Source organism: Pollachius pollachius (assembly GCF_949987615.1).
Source record: "Pollachius pollachius genome assembly, chromosome: 11".
NCBI lineage: Eukaryota > Metazoa > Chordata > Actinopteri > Gadiformes > Gadidae > Pollachius > Pollachius pollachius.
This window is the reverse complement of record NC_136944.1, coordinates 4,140,455-4,162,582: the sequence shown is the minus strand read 5'-3', so window position 1 is coordinate 4,162,582 and position 22,128 is coordinate 4,140,455. Positions and strand designations below refer to the sequence as shown.

The 22,128-nt window shown below is 47.3% G+C and overlaps 2 protein-coding genes across 2 annotated transcripts in view; one reads left to right on the top strand and one right to left on the bottom strand.

Annotated features, from left to right (window-relative positions):
- Positions 1-7,067, bottom strand: part of LOC307082403 (alpha-1,6-mannosylglycoprotein 6-beta-N-acetylglucosaminyltransferase B-like) — a 91,772-nt gene extending 84,705 nt beyond the window's left edge. The window contains 2 exon segments of the mRNA XM_079745958.1: positions 5,422-5,504; positions 6,797-7,067. Coding sequence (XP_079602084.1) covers positions 5,422-5,504; positions 6,797-6,864 — 151 coding nt within the window. The 5' untranslated portion in view covers positions 6,865-7,067.
- A 4,473-nt stretch (positions 7,068-11,540) lies between these two features.
- foxred2 (FAD-dependent oxidoreductase domain containing 2) lies at positions 11,541-22,014 on the top strand. Its single transcript, XM_079746811.1, has 10 exons — positions 11,541-11,652; positions 12,180-12,397; positions 13,390-13,695; positions 14,132-14,383; positions 15,691-16,083; positions 18,606-18,772; positions 19,143-19,308; positions 19,946-20,172; positions 20,884-21,054; positions 21,295-22,014. The coding sequence occupies exons 2-10, from the start codon at positions 12,183-12,185 to the stop codon at positions 21,522-21,524; spliced, it is 2,127 nt and encodes a 708-aa protein (XP_079602937.1). The 5' UTR covers positions 11,541-11,652; positions 12,180-12,182; the 3' UTR covers positions 21,525-22,014.
- The last annotated feature ends 114 nt before the right edge of the window (positions 22,015-22,128 follow it).

The following is a 22,128-nucleotide window of genomic DNA, read 5'->3' as shown; positions in this document are numbered from 1 at the left end:
TCTCGGCTTTCATGGCTGCCGGCTCCCCCTGGACCCTCCCCATCCTCTCCTCCTCCTCCTCCTCCTCCTCCTCCTCCTCCTCCTCCTCATTAGCTCCGGTACCTTCTGAAGAAGGAGGCGCTGGGGGGGGGGGGGGGGGGGGGGGGGGGGGGTGGGTTTGGGTCGGGGAGAACGGGCTGCGGCCGGTATGTAACCGCTGGCGCTGATTGGTCAGTAGAACTCTGGGTCTGAGATTAAGGACCAAACTTTGGAGTTTTTTAAGGGGTTCATTTAAAGTGGACAATTTCAGAAAAATCCTTTAAAAATATATGTATTAGAGCAGAATCTTTACTCGCCTTCATCTGGGATCTTGATTTTATGAGCTTCAAATGACCCACTCAATTACAATCCTAATTAGAATGAGATCAATTAAAATGAGATCATTAGAATGAGATCAATTATAATACGATCAATTAGATCAATCAACCAATTAGATCAACTCGATCAATTAACCAGTTCGATCCTTCAGACCCAACACACAAAAATGTACATGTGTTTGTTGTAAGAACAGCACATGCAGCAAACTGCAGGGATTCAACCAAGGAAGTCAGAGTTCTGGGGGAGGTATGGGAAGGTGGTGGATCCAAAATGGCCTCCCACCATCACCACAAGATGATCATCAAGGCAAACCATCAAACCCGTTAGATAAGATGTGATGCACTTTGTTCTTCCCACTAGGGAATATGCATATCACACCACAGAAACACAGGAAAGTAATGAGATCAACTATATTAGGAATACTTGAATCGGACATTTAACATTTGAAATGCTCCCCTTATAAATGCCCTTCTTTAAAATAGATTTGGAGATCACAAGGATTGGTGGATTACCTTCCTAGTCCATATTTCAATAACAACCACAAAGCCATTCCCTCCAGCGGTCTCAGGTCTATCAATAGAACCCCATCTCCCATGACAGAGAAGGACATGATGATGAGGTGTTTGTCAGAGGGGAGTGAGGGGCTATGGAGAGGTCAGAGATATATAGCTCTATAAAGACCTTCAGTCCTCCGTGCTAGAGATCCCCTGTGGGCCCTGAAGACCTTGAGGACAATATCTTACTAGATAGATGGAATGCAGTCCATTTACCATGTGTGCCTCAGCGGACAGGCACACATGGTAAATGGACTGCATTCACATTTTATAACCGGTGGCCACTCAAAGCGCATTACTATATTGCCTAATATTCACACACACATTCACACACCGACGGCAGTGTCAACCACGCAAGGCGACAGCCAGCTGGTCAGGAGCAGTTGCAGGGTGAGGTGTCTTGCCCAGGGACACCTCGATACTCGGCTAGGAAGAGCCGGGTATCAAACTAGCAACCTTCCAGTTACCAGTCAACCCGCTCTACCTCCTGAGCCACACGCCGCCATTACAAATACACAACACCATGAATAAACTGAATTGAATTTATGCGCTTATATTTTCATCGGATTTGGGTGTTTTATCAATGTTTAAATTTGACTTTGTGACCTCATCAGCACTGATGTGATAAGGGTTTACTCACTCTTGTATTTCACGCCTTTGCAAAGTGCCTATGAGTATCTTAAAAAGTAAAAACAATATGCTATTTACCTAAACCTCTCTAAGCCACTCACTCTTCAATGTGACTTTTTAGCGATACCTTCGTTTTTCTCCCTTGTGTTTTGTCCTGGAGTGATGAAATATCTTGTTTTATATCGATGATCTGAGGTCGTGTCCCTTTATTCTGAAACCACTTTGAGCTGTGGCTTATTGGAGGGAGCGGAGCCTTCATGGGGTGAGGGGGGCAGGGGGGGCTGTATTGATCCTGGGGTTTGAGTTATAATAATTGTCACATTGGCCCAGCAGAGTAATCAATAGTATTTGTGGATGCCCTCTCAGGCATTCACACAGGACCCAATCACTTGCTGTGAATAATTTATGAATTAATCTTTCATTACTCTAAGGTGTGTCTCATTAGCCCTGTCACGTCCTCGTACACCACACACACCTGGCTCAGGGGGTTTGTGGGGACGCTATTGGACTGTGGGTCTGCAGGGTCCTGGTGAGTCGGTGGGTCTGGGGGGCTGATTTTAATGAGCTGGTGCTCTGATGCTCTCTCTCTCTCTCTCTCTCTCTCTCTCTCTCTCTCTCTCTCTCTCTCTCTCTCTCTCTCTCTCTCTCTCTCTCTCTCTCTCTCTCTCTCTCTCTCTCTCTCTCTCTCTCTCTCTCTCTCTCTCTCTCTCTCTCTCTCTCTCTCACCCAGGCTTTGAGGAACCAGGTATCTGGTTGTCCTTACTATCTTAACAGCCCTTTAGTTGTGTGTGGTCATGGGCATGATGAAGTCGTAGGTTCTTCCCCCTACACCACCAGGCTTTTTGAGTTTAGGGGATTTTATTTGGTCTGTTTATCTGCAAATGATTGGAGAGTCTATTTGGTTCCGTTATCTTTAATTAGTGTTTGTAACGCAACGTTTATTTGTGTTTGGTCCATGGGCCAGTAGATAGAGAAGCGGTTTACCCTGTTCTTGGCACTGGGTGTGAGTCTATAGATATATAAATATATCTTCTCTAGATTTATCTGGTTCTCAACATGCTGCTCTCTCTTTCCCCTTATCATGTTTCTGTACTGTGCTAAGGTCTCATAGTAATGGAGTCGGATAATCTGGTGGTCTGTGTCTCTGTGTTTTCAACAGACAGGTCTCTAAACAAATTCTAGTGTTTTGGGATTCATCGCCCAACCATTTAGCGTTGCTAGTGTTCTTAGTCAGTTTGAAACCTTAAGGCTTGATTGTGAGGCTGAGCAGTCAAATGTGTTGCGATGGCTCTCTCCTTCCATTGGCTCCCTCAGCTACCCAAGTAAACATTGCCTCGGATGTGACTCATTGTGTTTTTGCTTTAGGTCTAAATGTTTCCACACTGCTATCCTGCAATCTGGCAGGATAGCAGTGTGCTTTTTACACATCTTTAGTTTGGTGTTGCTCTGTATAAGTAGGGTCAGCTGAGTTTGCTGTGGTTTGATAGGGGTGTTAGGGAGCTGAGTGTGACTGCTCTTATAGACACAAGGCTGTGATCAATATTCTACTGTACAACCGCCAAGATTTGAGCTGTAGGTGTATCTTCCACAGGGGTTTCCGCGAGATCTACCGTTGACGATGTCCCTGGGTTGAATCACACAGCTGTGGGAATTGTAGTCCATGCTTATTTGTAGTTTTGTCATAGTTATATCTGAGGGGAAACTTCCTGAAGGGGATGGCCCCCCCTATGCGCTGAGGGTGTCAGGCTCCAGTCCAGCCCTGGAATTCAGGTCTCCACAGATCAGAATACGTCCACGACCCAGATAGTGGGGGGATTTCCTCCTATAGTTTAGAGAAGCTGTCCTCATGAAGTCTGGGGTTTCTGATGATGAGGTATCGGTGGCACACAGAAGGATATGTTTCTCAGTTGAGGGAAGGTCCTTTTCTGTCTCTGGGCAGATATAGAATGTCCGTGTTCGGATTAATTTGACACTGAGAGTTTGGATCCAAACTTCATTAGCATACCTCCCGCTTCTCTGCCTGATAGTCTAGTTGAGGGTACCAGGTCTCTGTAGTCTGGGGGGGGGGGGGGGTGGATTTCCACGGTTCTTGATAGCTTCCACAGTGAGAATTGTCCCTTGGGAGCATTGAACGGATCCTTCTGGATGGAATCCAGGAGTTTGGATGTGCGTTAATGGTATGGTGAAGGTATGATTATGCTTTTTGTGAAGGAAAATCCAAATTAAATATCTTCTAATAGGTTTTTCTTCAGTTTTGCTGTAGAGCTCAGGAGCTCATGGCGTTTGCATCCTGATGGATCATCTCCGACATTTTCGCCCCACCATGAATTTGTGTTTTAAATCACATTATGTAAATTAGACACTTTGCACATAATGTAAATGTTTTTGCCTTGAAGGGAATCGCCGGCACATGATTGGCTTATGCAACGTGAATGCTGATATTTTCACGAGAGCATCCGTGAGATCATTCATTAATAAAATGTGAAGGGAATGGCTGGAACGTGATTTATTAATATAACGTCAATAGGGCTGCGGCTGCCTTTAAGGGAATTGCCAGAACATGATTTGTTAATATAATGTATACATAGTGAGTGAAGCCCAGTTTCCTCTGAGCTGATTGGTCGACAAGATTAAACATGGCTTGACGCCGGAGGTGGAGAGACCATCGCTAGAGAGCTAATATAGACAATATTGACCCCGCCATGCGGTCGAGATTAAAACACACAAATCCCAACTCCTGCTCCGACCCCAACCCCTGCTGGTGGATATAATGAACAAAGTGCTGGCCTTGTTTAAATGTGGTTTGGTTGGTGTCGCCTTTGTGTTATTTTCTTATTCAACCACACGGACCAAGCAGCCATGTTGAACTGTGGACTTCCTGAAAGGGGAACCTTCATCTGTTCCAAAATAAGAGCGTCTGCAACACCCATTTAGTTTAAGCTCATGGAACAGTTGGACTAGTGACAACTTCGGTAAGGATCTGATGGATCAAAGATGGATCCCTGTCCGGTTTGGATGGATCAAAGATCGATGAGCTTAAGTTAAAGCCTTTCCATTTACACATTCTGCCCCCCAGGGGTCCTAGCAGTGGAACCCTCTGATCTCTGCGGCGTCAGGGAGGTCTCACAGTGGGGGGTGATCAGGGGCCACCTGCATCAGCGACGCCCCACAGAGCTCTCTGTTGGATCCCAGATACCTCGTTACCGACGTGGACACACTGAGGGCCAGGAACTGTGAGAGTGCCGGGCCCCGGAGCCCTCGAAGTGTCCTGAACTCTGGACCTCTGGGGCCCTTAGCCCCTCAAGGTGTCCTGAACTCTAGTTCTCTGGGGCTATGGGCCCTCAAGGTGTCCTGAACTCTGGCCCTCTGGGGCCCTGAGCCCCTCAAGGTGTCCTGAACTCTGGCCCTCTGGGCCCATGGGCCCTCAAGGTGTCCTGAACTCTGGCCCTCTGGGCCCATGGCCCCTCAAGGTGTCCTGAACTCTGGCCCTCTGGGGCCCTAAGCCCCTCAAGGTGTCCTGAACTCTGGCCCTCTGGGGCCCTAAGCCCCTCAAGGTGTCCTGAACTCTGGCCCTCTGGGGCCCTAAGCCCCTCAAGGTGTCCTGAACTCTGGCCCTCTGGGGCCCTAAGCCCCTCAAGGTGTCCTGAACTCTGGCCCTCTGGGGCCCTAAGCCCCTCAAGGTGTCCTGAACTCTGGCCCTCTGGGGCCCCGGGCCCTCAAGGTGTCCTGAACTCTGGCCCTCTGGGGCCCCGGGCCCTCAAGGTGTCCTGAACTCTGACTCTCTGGGGCCTTGAGCCCTCAAGGTGTCCTGAACTCTGGCCCTCTGGGGCCCCGGGGCTGTGGGGCAGCAGGGATGACCCTGGTGGAGGGGGGGGCTTACCTTCGGACCGGGCGGTGAAAGGGGGACCCAGGGAGGTCATCAGGAAGCACAGGCTGAAGAAGCCCAGGCCCACCACGAAGATCCTGGAAGGAGCACGTCAGGGGGGTCAGCACAGGAGACAAGGTGTCCGGTTGTGTGTGTGTGTGTGTGTGTGTGTGTGTGTGTGTGTGTGTGTGTGTGTGTGTGTGTGTGTGTGTGTGTGCGTGTGTCTGTGTTTGTGTGGGGCGGATTGTATGTCAGTGTCTTTGGTTGTGTGTGTGTTTGTGTGTGATTTTGTGCTTTTATCATTAGAGATTATATCATATATTATTACTGTCCTGTACTTATGCTTTGACAGATTTCCCATCTTGGGTTAGTTAATAACCTCTAATGTGTGTTAGCCAAGGAGCCTCATGGTAACAGACAAGGAAGAGCCTTGTGTCACAAGGCTCTGTGACACAAAGCCTTGTCACAGGAAACACACACACACAGCCATTGTATCAGTGAGGTCCTTCGCATAGAAAAGGACTTCCGCACTATATAGCGGCGCTGCATTCTCACGTCTGGAGAGGGCTTTGTTCAAAGCGCTGTGTGTGCTTAGCCTCAAGCATTTCACAGTACGGGGGTTTGACTTAAAAGGTATTTCTATGGCCAAGTTTTATGCTATACGCTTTCTTCTGAGGCGATTGACAGGGAATTCAGAGCCAGGCCCTGAAGGAACGGCAGACATCTTGCTCCAGATGCCTTCAGGTAGACTGCGGACATTTGGGATCGAAGCCATCCATTATTTAGGAGAAAAGGTGCATATGAGTCCAGTTGTTCTTTGGTACACACCTTTTCTATCTCTCTCTCTCTCTCTCTCTCTCTCTCTCTCTCTCTGTCTGTCTTCTCTCCCTCTCTCTTTCTCTCTGTCTGCTCTCACTTATTTCTCTATTTTGTTGAGTGCACACATACACAAACGGACATACACAAACACATACCCACACACACCCCACACACGCACAGATACACACCCACACACGCACACGCACACACACACGCACACACACACACCAACGCATACACACACAAACACATGGACATACACACACCCGCCCACACACCTACACACAAAAGAACATACACCAACCAACCCACCTGCACACCTAAACACACATGCAACTAGACACAAAGTAACACACACAGACATACATACACACACACACACACACGCACCAAACTTCCTTTCACACCTTAGAGTAGACTACATTGCGACTCACTGAAACGCATAAGGGAGCATTCTTTTTAAAAACAGCGACAGGAAACACAACGTAATACAGGGTCTAAATATGACTTTCAACTTTTCCACGGATCGGCTATGACCGCCACCACTGAGTGTAGCTTCGCGTGCACTCACCTGAACGGCTTCAGCGTCACGAGACATCTCCTCAGCATGTTGGACAGGTCGCCGACCGCTGCGGTCATGTTCTGCAAGCGGAGGAAACGCCGGGGCGCTGCGACATAGTGGCGTTCTCGCGCTGTATCTTGGTGCTCACACGCTGTATCGTTGTGTTTGTACTGCTATATTGTGGTGGTCTCGCGCTGTGTCGGGGTGGTCTCACTGCTGTAACGTGGTGTTCTCACGCTGTATCGCGACCCCCGCTGTCAGCAAGACGCGCAGTGCAACTTTACACTTCTCCACGTATCGATGCAAACCCCTGGCAAAGCACGAGCCGTAACTTCCCGAATAAACACAGACAAACTTAATGTCTCGCGAGACACCTCAGCGGAAACTTTGACGCACAGTCGCGATAATCCTCGGCGATAGGTGCGCGGGAATCACGAAACCAGCACGGCAGCAATCCACCGGTTTTTGGTCCGAGTAGTAAAGTCTAACAACTGCTGAAACAGTGAACGTTCTCCCCTTTACGCGTGTCGTGGAGTCAGGAGATATCGGGGCGTTTCACAGACGATCAGAGCCATCCCCTCCTCCTTCAAGGAGAAGTGAAGCATGAAGCATGGCAACGTGCGCTTCTCGGAGGAGGACCGCCGCGCGTCTCCACCGCGGGCATGGATGGACTGAGCAGCTCTCCGCGTGCATCTCTCTGTGCTTATCTGAGACCATCCCTGGACCCGAACACTCACACACTCACAGCGCCACCTAATGACGCCTTTAAAAAAAAACATTAAAGTCGTTTACTGCTCATTAAAAACTAGAGGTGGAAATTGGCGATTTTTTGGCCAGTGTGAGATAGCACCGCTTTCAGGACATTGGTTTGATCTGTGGTGATCAAACTCGGAATAGAGCTGCTACGAATAAATGTGCAGCGTTCATAATTCCGGACAGTCTGCGTTGGCAATGTCAGCCACATTAACAGCACATTTAGTGCTTTGAATGTTGGACATCTACTCGACTTACACTGTTACTTAAAGTCGACTTATTCCAAAAAGGATGTTGGATCGGTGATGAAAAAAACATTACATTGAAAAGTAAAGTGCAAGAGCTGTATTTCGGTGTTAATTAAGAAAACGTTAGTATTTGTACATTAGTACACTTTCAGCACCATGGAGAGCAGCGCGGGAAAGGTCAGCGCGGGAACAGTAGGGAGGATGACAGACCTGACAACCACTCATTCAGAAAATATAGTCCGTGGACTGTAAAATAAGTTGAGAAGCTTACACAATCGATCTAGAGTGATGTATGTATTTAATACAGCAACGGGATTCAATGAGTGCTGGCCTGAGTGTGTGTCAATCAATCAGTGCCCCTTGTGTTGACATTTACTTTGAAGTTTTGACCTATAGAGAAGCAGGATGATGATGAAACGACTGAGAGGTTCGATTCAATCTCTGTATCCTACCTGTCAGTCTGTCCTTATGTCTACCTTTTAGTTTGTCTGTCTGTCTGTCTACCTACATTCCTGCCTTATGGTCTGTCTGTCTATCTACACATCTGCCTGTCTCTTTGTCTGTATATACCTGCCTACCTGTCTGGCTGTCTGCCTGTTTGCAGCCTGTCTGACTGTCTGCCTGTATGTCTGTCTGCCTGTCTGCCTGTCAGTCACCTGTTAAGGTTTGCATCTGCTGTTCCCTCCGTGCTACCTGATGTCGGCCCTTTACACCTGGGCCCCACCTTCACTTGTGCGGCCACACCCTAACGCCCCCATCGCTACGGGCAACCACCATCTGAGGCCCCACAGCCAATATAAGGCCCCATAGCCGATCTGAAGGCCCCAAAGCCCCTCTTAGGGCCCGGAGACCCTCTGAGGGCCCCACAGCCCATCTGAGGCCCCACAGCCCATCTGAGGTCCAACAGACCCTCTGATGGCCCACAGACCCTGTGAGGGCCCCAAAGGCGATCTGAGGGCCCCACAGCCCATCTGAGGCCCCACAGACCCTCTTAGGGCCCACAGAGGCCCCACAGACACTCTGAGGGCCCACAGACCCTCTGAGACGCCACAGACCCTATGAGGGCCCCACAGGCGATCTGAGGGCCCCACAGCCCATCTGAGGCCCCACAGACCCTCTTAGGGCCCACAGAGGCCCCACAGACACTCTGAGGGCCCACAGACCCTCTGAGACGCCACAGACCCTCTGAGGGCCCCACAGACCCTCTGAGACGCCACAGACCCTCTGAGGGCCCCACAGACCCTCTGAGACCCCACAGACCCTCTTAGGGCCCACAGAGGCCCCACAGACCCTCTGAGACCCCACAGACCCTCTGAGGGCCCCACAGACCCTCTGAGACCCCACAGACCCTCTGAGGGCCCCACAGACCCTCTGAGACCCCACAGACCCTCTTAGGGCCCACAGAGGCCCTACAGACCCTCTGAGACCCCACAGACCCTCTGAGGGCCCCACAGACCCTCTTAGGGCCCAACAGACCGTCTGAGGCCCCGCAGCCCCTGTTATGGCCCCACAGAATCTCCTAGAGCCCCACAGCCCTTCTGAGGGCCCACGGCTTTGTAAGTGCGTCTTTAACAGAAGACAGAGAGACACCTTTCTGCAGAATAGATGTTCTAGAAGACCAGGCCCAGGGCCCCTCTGAGGGCCCCAGAGCTCCTCCGAGGGCCAGTTGTTGTTAACAGAAGACAGAAGAAGAAAAGAGTTTGTTGTGTTGTTTACCGGGAAATAAATAAATAACCGGGAGAGCGGAGGCGCTGGATGTACAGTTTTAAAGAACAAGCAAAGGTATCATGCAGTGTGTTGTGTGTTTGTGTGTCAATGTGTGTCTATCAGTACCTGTGTGTATGTGTGTGTGTGTGTGTGTGTGTGTGTGTGTGTGTGTGTTTGTTTGTATCTCTCTGAGCGGGGGTGTTAGAAGATGTACGGTTTGAGGAAACTAGCAGAGCTATCATGCAGTGAAGTGTGTGTGTGTGTGTGTGTGTGTGTGTGTGTCTGTGTGCCTGTGTGTGTGTCTGTTTGTGAGTGCATGCCATGTGTGCATTAATGGCTGTGTGTGTGTACATACATTTGTGTTTGTGCATGACTGCAAGTGTGTGTGCATGCATGCATGCGTGCGTGCGTGTGTGTATTTGTGTGTATGTATTGGCCCGTTCAGTGTGTTTGTGTATGAGTCTTTGCAGTGTGTTTGTGTCGTACCAATGCTCCTGAATATCCACCATAAGAGAGAGCAGATTGCATTCTTCAACCTATAATGCTCCTAACTCCATAGATTCCTGGAAACTGGAACAAAACGTCTGTTTCACACAAAGGAATGCACCAACCTTTCAAGTCTCAGCACCAATCAAATTGGATGCTGGACAAATCTCCGGTGTATGCGTGTGTGTGTGTGTGTGTCTGTGTGTGTGCGTGTGTGTGTGTGTGTGTCTGTGTGTCTGTGTGTCTGTGTGTCTGTGTGTCAATGTTTATTCAGGCGTGTTTGTGTTGTTCTCTTGGCTGATTTGGAAGGTGTCAAAATGTCGAGTCATTCCAAGGTTATTAAATATGTTGGCACATTACATTCTTGTGACTTTACCTTGGAACTTTACTTTTCACGAGGCACCAATAAACCCTCAAAATACTGAAACGTCCGCTTTCAAAGTTACGTTTAAAAAATGCTTTCAGGAGGCTATAAACCTGAAATGTAAGTATGCTTCAGTTGCTTTTAAGAATAATAAACCACATATAAATGCTTATATCAAGGTCATTCTCTATTGAAAGCTTTTCGATTTCTGTTTGATTTAGTTTTTGAAAGAAAAACAAAGACACACGATAACCATTAGAGTAGAGCCTCACGGAATATGTCCTCACATCTTTTGACAAGGAATGCAAGGAGTTTCATTCAACTACGCAACTCTCATTTACCTCAATAATTAGAGCTATCAAATTGTCCGTTTTATTGATTTACAATACTGCCCCCTAGTGTTGAATCACTAGTATGGGAGACTACAGCTGGAGTTAAAGGAACATTGTGTTGAACACATGTTTATAATCCCAGCGGTGGATAAGCAATCCTCTACCGAACCCTTGAAACCAGAAACACTCTCTGTGTGCATCTCCAGAACATCAGCACCTAAAAACACAACTTTATATGCATCGATAGAAGCAAGTGATAACCTCACCACACATGCATCCTACGTTAAGATTTACACTGTTATTCTACTGTGTTCTTGAGGGCTACAGTATAGCATGGAAGGGGATTAGGGCCACATGTGAATTTATTTTTTGTTCTTAGTTTCAAATCAGAATTCTGAGATGAAAGTCAGAATTCTGACTTTAATTTCAGAATTTAGACATTATTCAGACTTTATTCACAGAATTCAATCTTTATTCAGACTTTATTCACAGAATTCAGACTTTATTCTTAATTTATCCACATAATTCTGACTTCATTCTCAGAATTCTAACTTTAAAGTCTGAACTCTTTTCATTCTGATTTTAAGGTCGTAATTCTGACATCAGAAAATCCAAAAGTCCTAACTCCCAAAAAATATATATAAATATATATAACCCTACAAGAACATCAGCACCTTAAAAACACAACTTTATATTTGACCAACTAATAAAAAAACAAAATTGCCAATTTGAACGGGCGTTCTCTAGGACCCGGGGAAGCTGCGTGGTTCATAGTGTGGACATGAACAGGGTGGTGTCTTGGACCTGGGGGAGCTGCGTGGTTCATAGCGCTGGGGGGGTACCGAGCACATCTTGTTATGAAATCCAACATACTCAACATGTAGCCTTGCTGGCAGATCTCCTACAGCCCGATGTCTACTGCCGCCAGACGTCTTCCGACGGGATTGTGCGTCAGGAAGGAGGTCTAAAGTAAAGGTATGGTGCATGTCTGTGCCCATGTCCTATAAACCGTGGGATAATGCGTCAGGAGGGGCTTTAAAGTTCATGTCTGTGCCCATATTTTATGATCACATCTGGTTCAGAGACAAGACACCGCAGCCTCCGGCCGATGCTCCTATACTGTTCACTATTCATGAATATAACTTAAAGCCACGTCCATATCCTTTAATCACTCTAGTTACCCACTTAACCCTTCTCGTTTGGGTGTTTGTATCGTCTCTACATGTCTTTCACATAGCCTGGCAATTTTTAACTAAAACCTCATCCAACAGTTAAACCTGACTCAGATTTAGTATGCATATTATGTTCGCATCCTTCGAATTAGTATAGAAATATATTCGTGGAAGCATTGACCTGACAACCGCATTGAATACAAACGATCAACTCTTAAATAAGTCTGCTCCTAGAACAGGACCCCATTCCGATGGGGGTCTGATTACATAAATTCATTATTATAGTTTAATAACTCCTGGGATAAGTTTTAAGACTGAACTGTGATACAGGTTATGGATCGCCTCCCGGCCGGCCTCCTCTACCTCGTCCTCCTTCTGTCTGTGGCAATCGGCCTGGTTTGGGCTGTGATCGATCAGCCTGATCGATATGACTACTGTGTGCTGGGGGCGGGCCCCGCCGGGATGCAGGCGGGACATTTCCTCGCCAAAGCCAACCGGAACTACGTCATCCTAGAGCGGAACTCGGGCCCTGGGAGTTTCTTCAACATGTAGGTGTCTGTGGGCATCCATCCATGACCTGATGATACTTGTTATACTTGTACTGTCTTATACTGTCTGGGTTTTGATGATCTTCTTAACCTCGTAAGGTATTCCTTACATTAGAGCCGGTAGTGTTGGTATTATAGGCCTACTGATACTGATACTATTACTCAGGGGCGTAGGAATGAGTTTAACATTGGGGGGGACACATATCGGAAACCTGACAGATCCGTTAATGGTTTGAACAGAAATATGTCATAAATTAACTACACTGAAAAAATTCACAAATATATTTTATTCTACTAAAAAGATACATTTGTAAATGTAAAGGAAAACACATTTTGAATGGCAGTAATGAACTGATGAATATCAAATCAATTCTTTAATTGCACTCTCAATCATCCAGTTTTTTAGAATAAGAAGCGGTGACAAGACGCTGTGTTGCGCTTTCAAAATAAAGTAAAATATTTTTCTCCCCCCGGTATAATTTTTAGGTGGGACAAATGCGCCTGTCTCCAATATTATGTCCCCTCCGTCCCTCCCGGTTCCTACGCCCTTGCTATTACTACTACTGCTACTACTATTACTGCTGTTATTCTGTCCTGAATGCAATTTCTACTATGCTACTCTTCCTTAGGCTATTCTAATATAAATGTATAATACTGTTCCTGCTGCTCTTCCACTATAATACTGTTCCTGATGCTCTGTTACTATAATTCTGTTTTGATGCTCTTCTACTATAATAATGTTCCTGATGCTCTTCTACTATAATACTGTTCCTGATGCTCATCTACTATAATTCTGTTTTGATGCTCTTCTACTATAATAATGTTCCTGATGCTCTTCTACTATAATGCTGTTCCTAATGCTGTTCCTACTATAATACGGTTTGTAATGCTGTTCCTATAATGAATTTCCTACTATAATAATGTTCCTAATGCTATTCCTATAATGCTGTTACTACTATAATACTGTTCCTGATGCTCTTTTTGTTGCTCAGCTACCCAAGACACCGGAAGCTGATCAGCATCAACAAGATCTACACCGGGAGGCGGAACCGGGAGTTCAACCTGCGCCACGACTGGAACTCCCTGCTGAGTGACAGGCCTGACCTGCTGTTCCAGCGAATCAGCCGCGACCTGTACCCGCCGGCCGACGCCTACCCGCGCTACCTGTCCCTGTTCGCCGAGGAGCTGGGGCTGGAGGTGCGCTACGGCGTGGACGTGGGGAGGGTCCGGGCCGTCCACACCCCCTCAGGGCGGAGGTACCTGCTGACGGACCAGAAGGGGACGGAGTACAGCTGCAGGTAGCAGAGGCCACTGGGTTTACCTTATAACGGGGGGGGGGGGGTGGGGGGGGGGATCAGTTCCTGTTTGTTTTACATCTGTCTTATTTTTTTTGTTCTCTCTCTCTTTCTCTCTCCCCCTCCTGCGCTCCATCTCCCCCTTCTCTCTACCTCCCTATCTTCCTCTCCCTCTCCCCCTTCTCTCTACCTCCCTATCTTCCTCTCCCTCTCCCCCTTCTCTCTACCTCCCTATCTTCCTCTCCCCCGCCTCTCCCTCTCCCCCTTCTCTCTACCACCCTCTCTTCCTTGCCCCTGTCTCTACTCTCCCCCCTGTCTCTCCCTCTCCCTCCTTCTCTCTTCCTCTCCCCCCCTCTCTTCCTCTCCCCCCTGCTCCCTTGTCTCTCCCCTTTCTCCCCCCCTTTCCCTCCCCCTCTCTCCCCCCTCCTTCCCCCGGCAGGGTGCTCCTGGTCTCCACGGGGCTGTGGGACCCCCAGAAGGTGGAGTTCCCGGGCTGGGACCTGACGGAGGGCTACGAGTCGGTGTCGGTGGACCCCGAGGACTTCGTGGACCAGGCGGTGCTGATCCTGGGGAAGGGGAACTCGGCCTTCGAGACGGCCCAGGGCATCCTGGGCCGGGCCAGCCGGGTGCACCTGTACAGCCCCAGCCCGGTGCGCCTGGCCTGGCAGACGCACTACGTAGGAGACCTCCGGTACGGCTGATAGGAGTGTACCTCATCTGGTGCTAGAAAGGACAGAGAAGTAGGAGATTTATAAAAATTACAAAAGTGCTAGGATTCTAATTGTTATTGTTGTGCAATGACAGTGCAGTACAACTGTAATCATTTTGGAGTTTAGCGCCAGATGCAAAGAAAGGTTTTCCCAATGGTGCAAAATAATATATATATATATATAGTATGTGTACAGTATATATAGGAAACAGCAGGAAGCAAACTTGAGCTACCGACAAGAGTGGCAGCTCTAGGTCATAGCAGCGCCCTTTTAGACTAGATTAGAATGGATTCGATTGGGTGTGACTAGATTACATTTCATTGGATTATAATAAATTAGATTAGATTAGACTAGATTAAATTTGTCCCAATTATAATATTTAACATAATAGATTAGACTAGAGTAGATGAGGCTAGATTATAATATATAACATAATAGATTAGACTAGATTAGATGAGGCTAGATTATAATTAGAACAAAATAGATTAGACTAGATTAGATGAGGCTAGATTATAATATATAACACAATAGATTAGACCTGATAAGATGAGGCTAGATTATAAAATATAACACAATAGATTAGACTAGATTAGATGAGGCTAGATTATAATATATAACATAATAGATTAGACTAGATTAGATGAGGCTAGATTATAATATATAACATAATAGATTACACTAGATAAAATGAGGCTAGATTATAATATATAACATAATAGATTACACTAGATTAGATGAGGCTAGATTATAATATATAACATAATAGATTAGATGAGGCTAGATTATAATATATAACACAATAGATTAGACCTGATTAGATGAGGCTAGATTATAAAATATAACACAATAGATTAGACTAGATTAGATGAGGCTAGATTATAATATATAACATAATACATTAGACTAGAGTAGATGAGGCTAGATTATACTATATAACATAATAGATTAGACTAGATTAGATGAGGCTAGATTATAATATATAACATAATAGATTAGACTAGATTAGATGAGGCTAGATTATAATATATAACATAATAGATTAGACTAGATTAGATGAGGCTAGATTATAATATATAACACAATAGATTAGACTAGATTAGATGAGGCTAGATTATAATATATAACACAATAGATTAGACTAGATTAGATGAGGCTAAATTATAATATATAACATAATAGATTAGACTAGATTAGATGAGGCTAGATTATAATATACTACTTTTGAGTGGACTGCAGTAGAACAGAGTGCACTGTAACCTGCAGCTGAATGGTGTCGCCGTGTCCTCAGGGCGGTGAACAACGAGCTCCTGGACACATACCAGCTCAAGTCCCTGGACGGGCTGGTGGAGGGCGGCCTGGAGGACATCGCCATCGTCCGTCGCCACGACGACCAGGGCCCGCACCCCTCCACGCCGCCGCCGCGCAGGAGGAGGCGCCGGGCAGGGGGGGCGGGGCCCCCGGAGACGGAGGGGGAGGAGAGGGGGGAGGGGAGGAAGGGGGGAGGAGGGCGGCTGTACCTCACGCTGGCCGATCTCCTTGACAACCAGGACGTTAGGAACGGGTCGCGTGTCGCCGCCGCCAACCTCCCGGCGTATCACTATGACAACTTCTCCCTGCGGCAGCCGTATGACCGCGTCATAACCTGCCTCGGCTTCACCTTCAACTTCTCCATCTTCGACGGGTAGGAGACGCATGTTCAGTACACAACTTTTAACAATATACAATATATTTACACTCAGCATTAGTATCGATCAGAGTTTCCGTTGTCCGGTAATTACCGGTCATTGACCAGAAAAAAATGAGGAGGACCGAAAATTCTAAATGTCTCCGGTCAGAATGACCAATGGAGATAATTCTCTCTGCACAATTTCAATTGTGTTTAAATATGATACAGTGGTCATTTGTTTAGCCAATTCATGTTAAACAATGAGGGTTTTTATTGACCCGATATTTCCCACCACTATCCTCGAGCCGGGATGGGACGGGCCTTTGATTGAGCGTTTGTGTTTTTTTCTAATCATTGCTTTATTGGCCTAATCTGAGGAGAAATCTATGCCATAAACAGAAATATTATTATTATAATAAATATAATAATAATAATAATATTAATAAAGACCCCTGTAATAATAATAAATTATTATTATTACACGGGTCTTCTCAATGCCGTGGAACGCTCCGTTCACTTGCATGGGTAGTAAGCAGTCCGGTAACTTTTCAACCCCAGCGTCTTCGGTTGCTAAGCGACGTCAACGTCTTTGGCGGACTATTTCATTGCTGATCAACCCTACGAATGCTGGTAACGAATAAATTGTAAAAAGACACACCATGTGAAGTTATTTTTTCGTTTTGGCAAGTAGCCGTGTAATAAGCGGGATAATGTAAACGTCGCCGGTCATTATCGGGAAAATAAGCCCAGACGTTCTATACATTATACCTTACATATATATTTAGCAGAGTAGGCCTAAGTAACAAATGTGTACAAAGTTACACATGTTTTAAAAAAAATGTTGGGTTGAAATCGGGCTCGGGCTCATAATTACAGTTAATGTGTCGGGTCAGGCTCGGACAGAACGTGCACGGGCTCGGGTCGGGTCGGGCTTGATTTTCTGGGCCCGATCTAAAAACGTTAAAATGAAACCTTCCAGGTCACATGACCGGCACCAATCTTTTCTAGCAGACACACTGGTATCAATATATCTTTAGTATATTACATTAAGGTATTATTATGTTCCTTCTATGTGAACTAGCAAGGGGAATCGACAGGGAGCTTACGATGCAATATAACAAAGATTAGTAAGTGCTGATATAAGTATGGCGATTCGGTAGGGCCCGGCGATATTGCAAAAACTATTATCACGATTATTTTTTCGATATCGATATTAATCACGATATATATAATTTTTTTTTTTGTTTTGTTTTTGACAGGTGAAAGACATAACATTAGGTCAGGGACAGAACGAGACAGAACGGACGAGACAAAAACATACAGAAGGTCGTTGCATATTCTTACATTGTTGTTGATAGGCTGTGTGTCTGTCTGTGTGTGTGTGTGTGTGTGTGTGTGTGTGTGTGTGTGTGTGTGTGTGTGTGATATAATTTGGTACTGCTGAAGCCTGAAGAAACCAGAGTGTTCATTAGTTAAACCATACACTTGTTTATTATCATGCTTCTTTTTGATTGTTTATCATACGGTACAACTGCCGAAAAAAAGACGACACGATAGCTGTTTTGGAACAGCCCCGCTCGCGCTGCTGACAGCTGCGGTAGGACAGCGGGGAAAACTTGTTGTTGCGCGCATTTTCATACTTTCTGTGTAGTCGCTGGGATGGTATGTTTTCAGATGTTGAAATAAATTAGTTGTGTTTCCCAATCGTGCTGGCACCGACCGACGGCATAATTTACAGACGGTCTTATCCTGTGCTTCATCAGTTTTGAGATAGCCAAACCACTTCCATATAATGGACGTCTTGTAACCTTTTTTATCGACTACTTCACCCTCCGTTTTTCCACTCATTTTTATTCTGTCGCAAAACGCTCCTCTCCTCTCTTCGCAGCACCGCCTTACCGCGGTGCTGGAACGGAAGCTCAAACATGCAACAGGAAATGGGCGCGTACATAGACATTGACCGCAAAACTGCGATCTAACTACTGTGTTTATTTCTGCTGTGTGATTGGATGTGAGGTAAATCCATATCAGAACTGTTTTTATTTATTTATTTATTTTATTTTTTTAACTTTTTTTTTATATCGAGCATTTACGTCTAATGCTTATCGTCGTTATCGTGAGTTTTATCGCGATTAATAATCGTAATCGAGTTATCGCCCAGCCCTAAGATTCGGTCAATATTGCGATTCTGTCGATATTGCAATCCAATATTCTGATGTTTTGGTGCGTTTTGATGTTTGATGTGGTTTAACGTTGTGTTTTGGGTCAGGTTTGGCTCATGCCTGCCATTCTTTTTCAAAGTACTGTGAAAAAACAGAACCGAACTTAGTGGATGCAGATTGACTATAAGTGAACACACGCCCCCACGTAGGACAGAACCTTTCTTCTGATTATACATATTTAAGTCGCCCTGATGATATAAAAGTATCGCGGACGCATAGAATCTGGATCTCCACCTGGCTGTAGTCTGTCCCCCGTCCTTAATGTGACCCTAGTTCCAGAGCTATCTGACCGCCATCCTCCCCCCCCCCCGCCAGCTCGGCCCGACCCCCCAACAGTGAGGTCGCCCGGGGCCGCCTGCCGGCCGTGAGCCCCTGGTACGAGGGGCGGGGAACCCCGGGGCTGTTCGTCCTGGGGACCGCCGCCCACTCCCTGGACTACCGCTCCTCCGCCGGGGGCTTCATCCACGGCTTCAGATACACAGGTGAGGGTCCGGGGGTGAGGGTCTGGCCCAGGAGGGGGGTCCGGGGTGAGGGTCTGGCCCAGGGGGAGGGTACAGGTTGAGGGTCTGGGGTACCAGGACCCAGGGTGGGGGTACTGGGTTGAGGGTCTGGTACACACTCGACCCAGGGTACTGGGCTGAGGGCCTGGTAAGACCAGGAGCCACTGTCCAGATACACAGGTGAGGGTCTGGTTGCGATTGGATTGGCTCTTTGGGGAAAATTGTATTGATTGATATAAATGTAAACATAGATACCACAACAGCCACAATGTGATTCTATGCGTCCCACCTGGATCGTGGGCCATCCTCTAATATGTGATCTTATTTTCTATGGTCGTATTTCCCCCCGCAGTGCGAGCCGTCCATCGTGTGCTGGAGCAGCGCTACCATGGCAACCGGTGGCCGTCGACGTCCCTGTCCGTCACCCAGCTGCACTCCTGGATCCTGAGGCGGGTCAACGAGGCGTCGGGGCCCTACCAGATGTTCGGGGTCCTGGGGGACGTGGTCCTCCTCCAGGGGTACAAACGTTTGTCTTCTAGAGCAGTGGTTCTCAAAGGGGGGTACGCGTACCGCTAGGGGTACTCTCGAGTGCTGCAGGGGGTACCCCTTGAAAATGTCTAAAATCGAAACAAAAAAAGTGTGAGAAAGTTTAAATTCTGGAAGAAAAATCGAGAAAATGGTTGAAACTTAAATCTGAAAACAAGGAAAATCCGTGAAAAAGAAAGCTTATCCAGAATCACCAAAATATTGTCCGTTTCAGGAGGAATATTTTTGAACGGGGTCCACCTCTACATGCTCTGACCCTCCCCTGGCTTTTTGCTTCTTTTGTTGGGAGGAATCAGCCAACAGTTGCATGAGGCACAGGCCCATGTCTCCCACTCAATTGTGCATTTTTGCACCCTTTTAATGTTCATGTTTACACTGCAAAATAGAACACATACATATTTATGTTCATTTTATTTATTTTTCTCCCAAAAATGTTCTGTGCCGGTAAAGGGGGTTAGCTCGGCCGAAATAATATCAGAGAGGGGGGTACACTAGTAGACTAAGCTTGAGAACCACTGTTCTAGATCTTACTGTTTCTCTTCTTCCTCCTGATTGGTCGGGCACCTTTCGCTCTGTTCCCAGCACTAACGGCTCCTCCCCCCTCCGCAGCTCCCAGTGTGAGTACCTGGAGGAGTTCCCGGTCCAGGCGCTGCCCCAGCTGCCCTCCCTGGCGGGGCACCCCGTCCCCCAGGGCGGGCTCCTGGTGCTTGTAATGCAGTATGGGCTGAACCGCTCCGACTCCCTGGGGCCCGGCCGCTCCGAGTCCGAGTGGACCCAGGCCTGGAGGTCCAACTTCCTGCACCCCGTGCTGTACTACTACGACCGCCTGCCCACCGGTGGGTGGTCCGGACACACACACACAGCTCAGCTACCGTCCGGGAGGAACCGTCGTAAACCTCTCTACTGGCCTCCCCAACATATCCCTTACAGAAAATAACATCCTTGTACAGATTCTGCAGTTTAGCATTTAGCTGCATTAGCATTGCCTGCCATGTAAACAACAGCGATATATCACGTTAATATATCACATTACTGTTTTAGTGGAGCAATTACCCAGACCAGTGTTATGCTTTAAAGACTGCATTGAGGTGCCACTCAGAGTGCACCTTTCCCTTTTGCAAATGTCCGACCTGGGGTAATAAAAGTAGACCTTATCTTACTTCTATACAGTCTCATATTTCCATGCAAAACAGGATATGAGTGTGTGCTTGTAAACACAGTTATACCAACACGTCGTTCTTGTTCTGGGCTCAAGATATTCAAACAAAGTTGCAGGAGATCCTTAAATTCATCCAAATTACTGTACAAATGCGGTGAAACAAAACCAAATTTGTAACGTTAAACATTAACATAGTTGGTTATATCTGTGTTTTGGTTCACTACGGAGAAGGGAGGGGGGAGAGCTCAGAGTCAAACGAGGCTCTATTAGTCCCCGTTCAAACAACTAACTTCATACAGAACTCCCTGGCCACACCATGTCCTCTGGGACCCTTATTGGTCCACACACAGCTGTCGGCCTCTAACCGCCTTCTCCAATTGGTCCTCAGAGCGCGACATGCGGCGCCGGCCCGCCGGTTGGCCGTTGCCGCGGCCCAAGGCGGTGCATCACATGATCGAGGACTTCCTGACGGAGTGGGATGGCCCCGTGTCACATGGTCAGCCGCTGCGACGCTTCCTGGAGCACTGCCTCCAGACGGACCTCAGGTCCTTCTACGCAGGTAACACACCTGTCTACCTGAGGAGCCCTACAGATAATAACAATTAGTGTCTGAGGGCCCCCACAGGTAGCACCAATTTGTTTCTAGCTGAGAGCCCTCAAAAGGTAACACACCAGGCAATGTCCAGCTGAGGGCCCTTTTATTTATAGACTAGTTCTAGATGTATATTCACTAAGAGTGTGACATCACTTCCTGTTCTTTCTGAGTGTGACGTCACTTCCTGTTCCCCCCTTCCCCCAGAGACTTGTTTCCTCCTGTCCCTGACCCATCGGAGGCCCCCGCCGTTCTGCCAGCGGGGGTACCTGGAGCGGCAGGGCGTGGCCAGAGAGGCCCGGGCGTGGCGGCCCCCCAGGGACGAGGCCCCGCCCTCGGGGCACGACTCCGACTCGTCCGAGGCTGGCCCCTCGCTCCCGAGCTACCTGAGCCCCGCGGGAACCTCGGTCTCACTGGGCTCCAAGCTGGAGCTCTGACTGGCTACGCTTATCGCTAATACCCTAACCGCTAAGCTAACGGCCTGAAGTCTGGGGCCCCTCCCTCGCTGTTTACCTCGTTCACACCCAGACCTTCCACTTGACGAACCAAAAAGGCATAGTTGATAAACCACTGGTGGGAAAACTAGGAGTACTAGTCATGGTTAGTAGTAGAGGTGTTCCACTCCCAGCCCAAGGGTCGTGGGTTCGAACCCCAATGTCTGTGGTCTACTTGTACCTGCTCCTCGATGAAATGTGTCTCAAATAAATTCACTGTAACTTGCTTTGGATGGAAGCATCTGCTAATGACTATAGAGTACAAATATAATGTTTTTTTAATGAGATGGAAAGTAAGGGTACGTTTTTACATCAAGGTGAACGTTTACATTATATGAAATCCTGTTATGCATTATTCACTGTTTACTTTTATACTTTGTGTTAAGATGACATTAAAACACATTAAAACGAGATTGTATACTACCGCTTTAAATGTGTGTGTGTGCGTTTGTCTGTGTGTGACAGAAACGGTCCAAGCCCGCCTGGCAATGTGAGTCTCTGATTGGGTCCTTGGCTGAGTCGATGCTATTGGCCAAAAACAAATAAA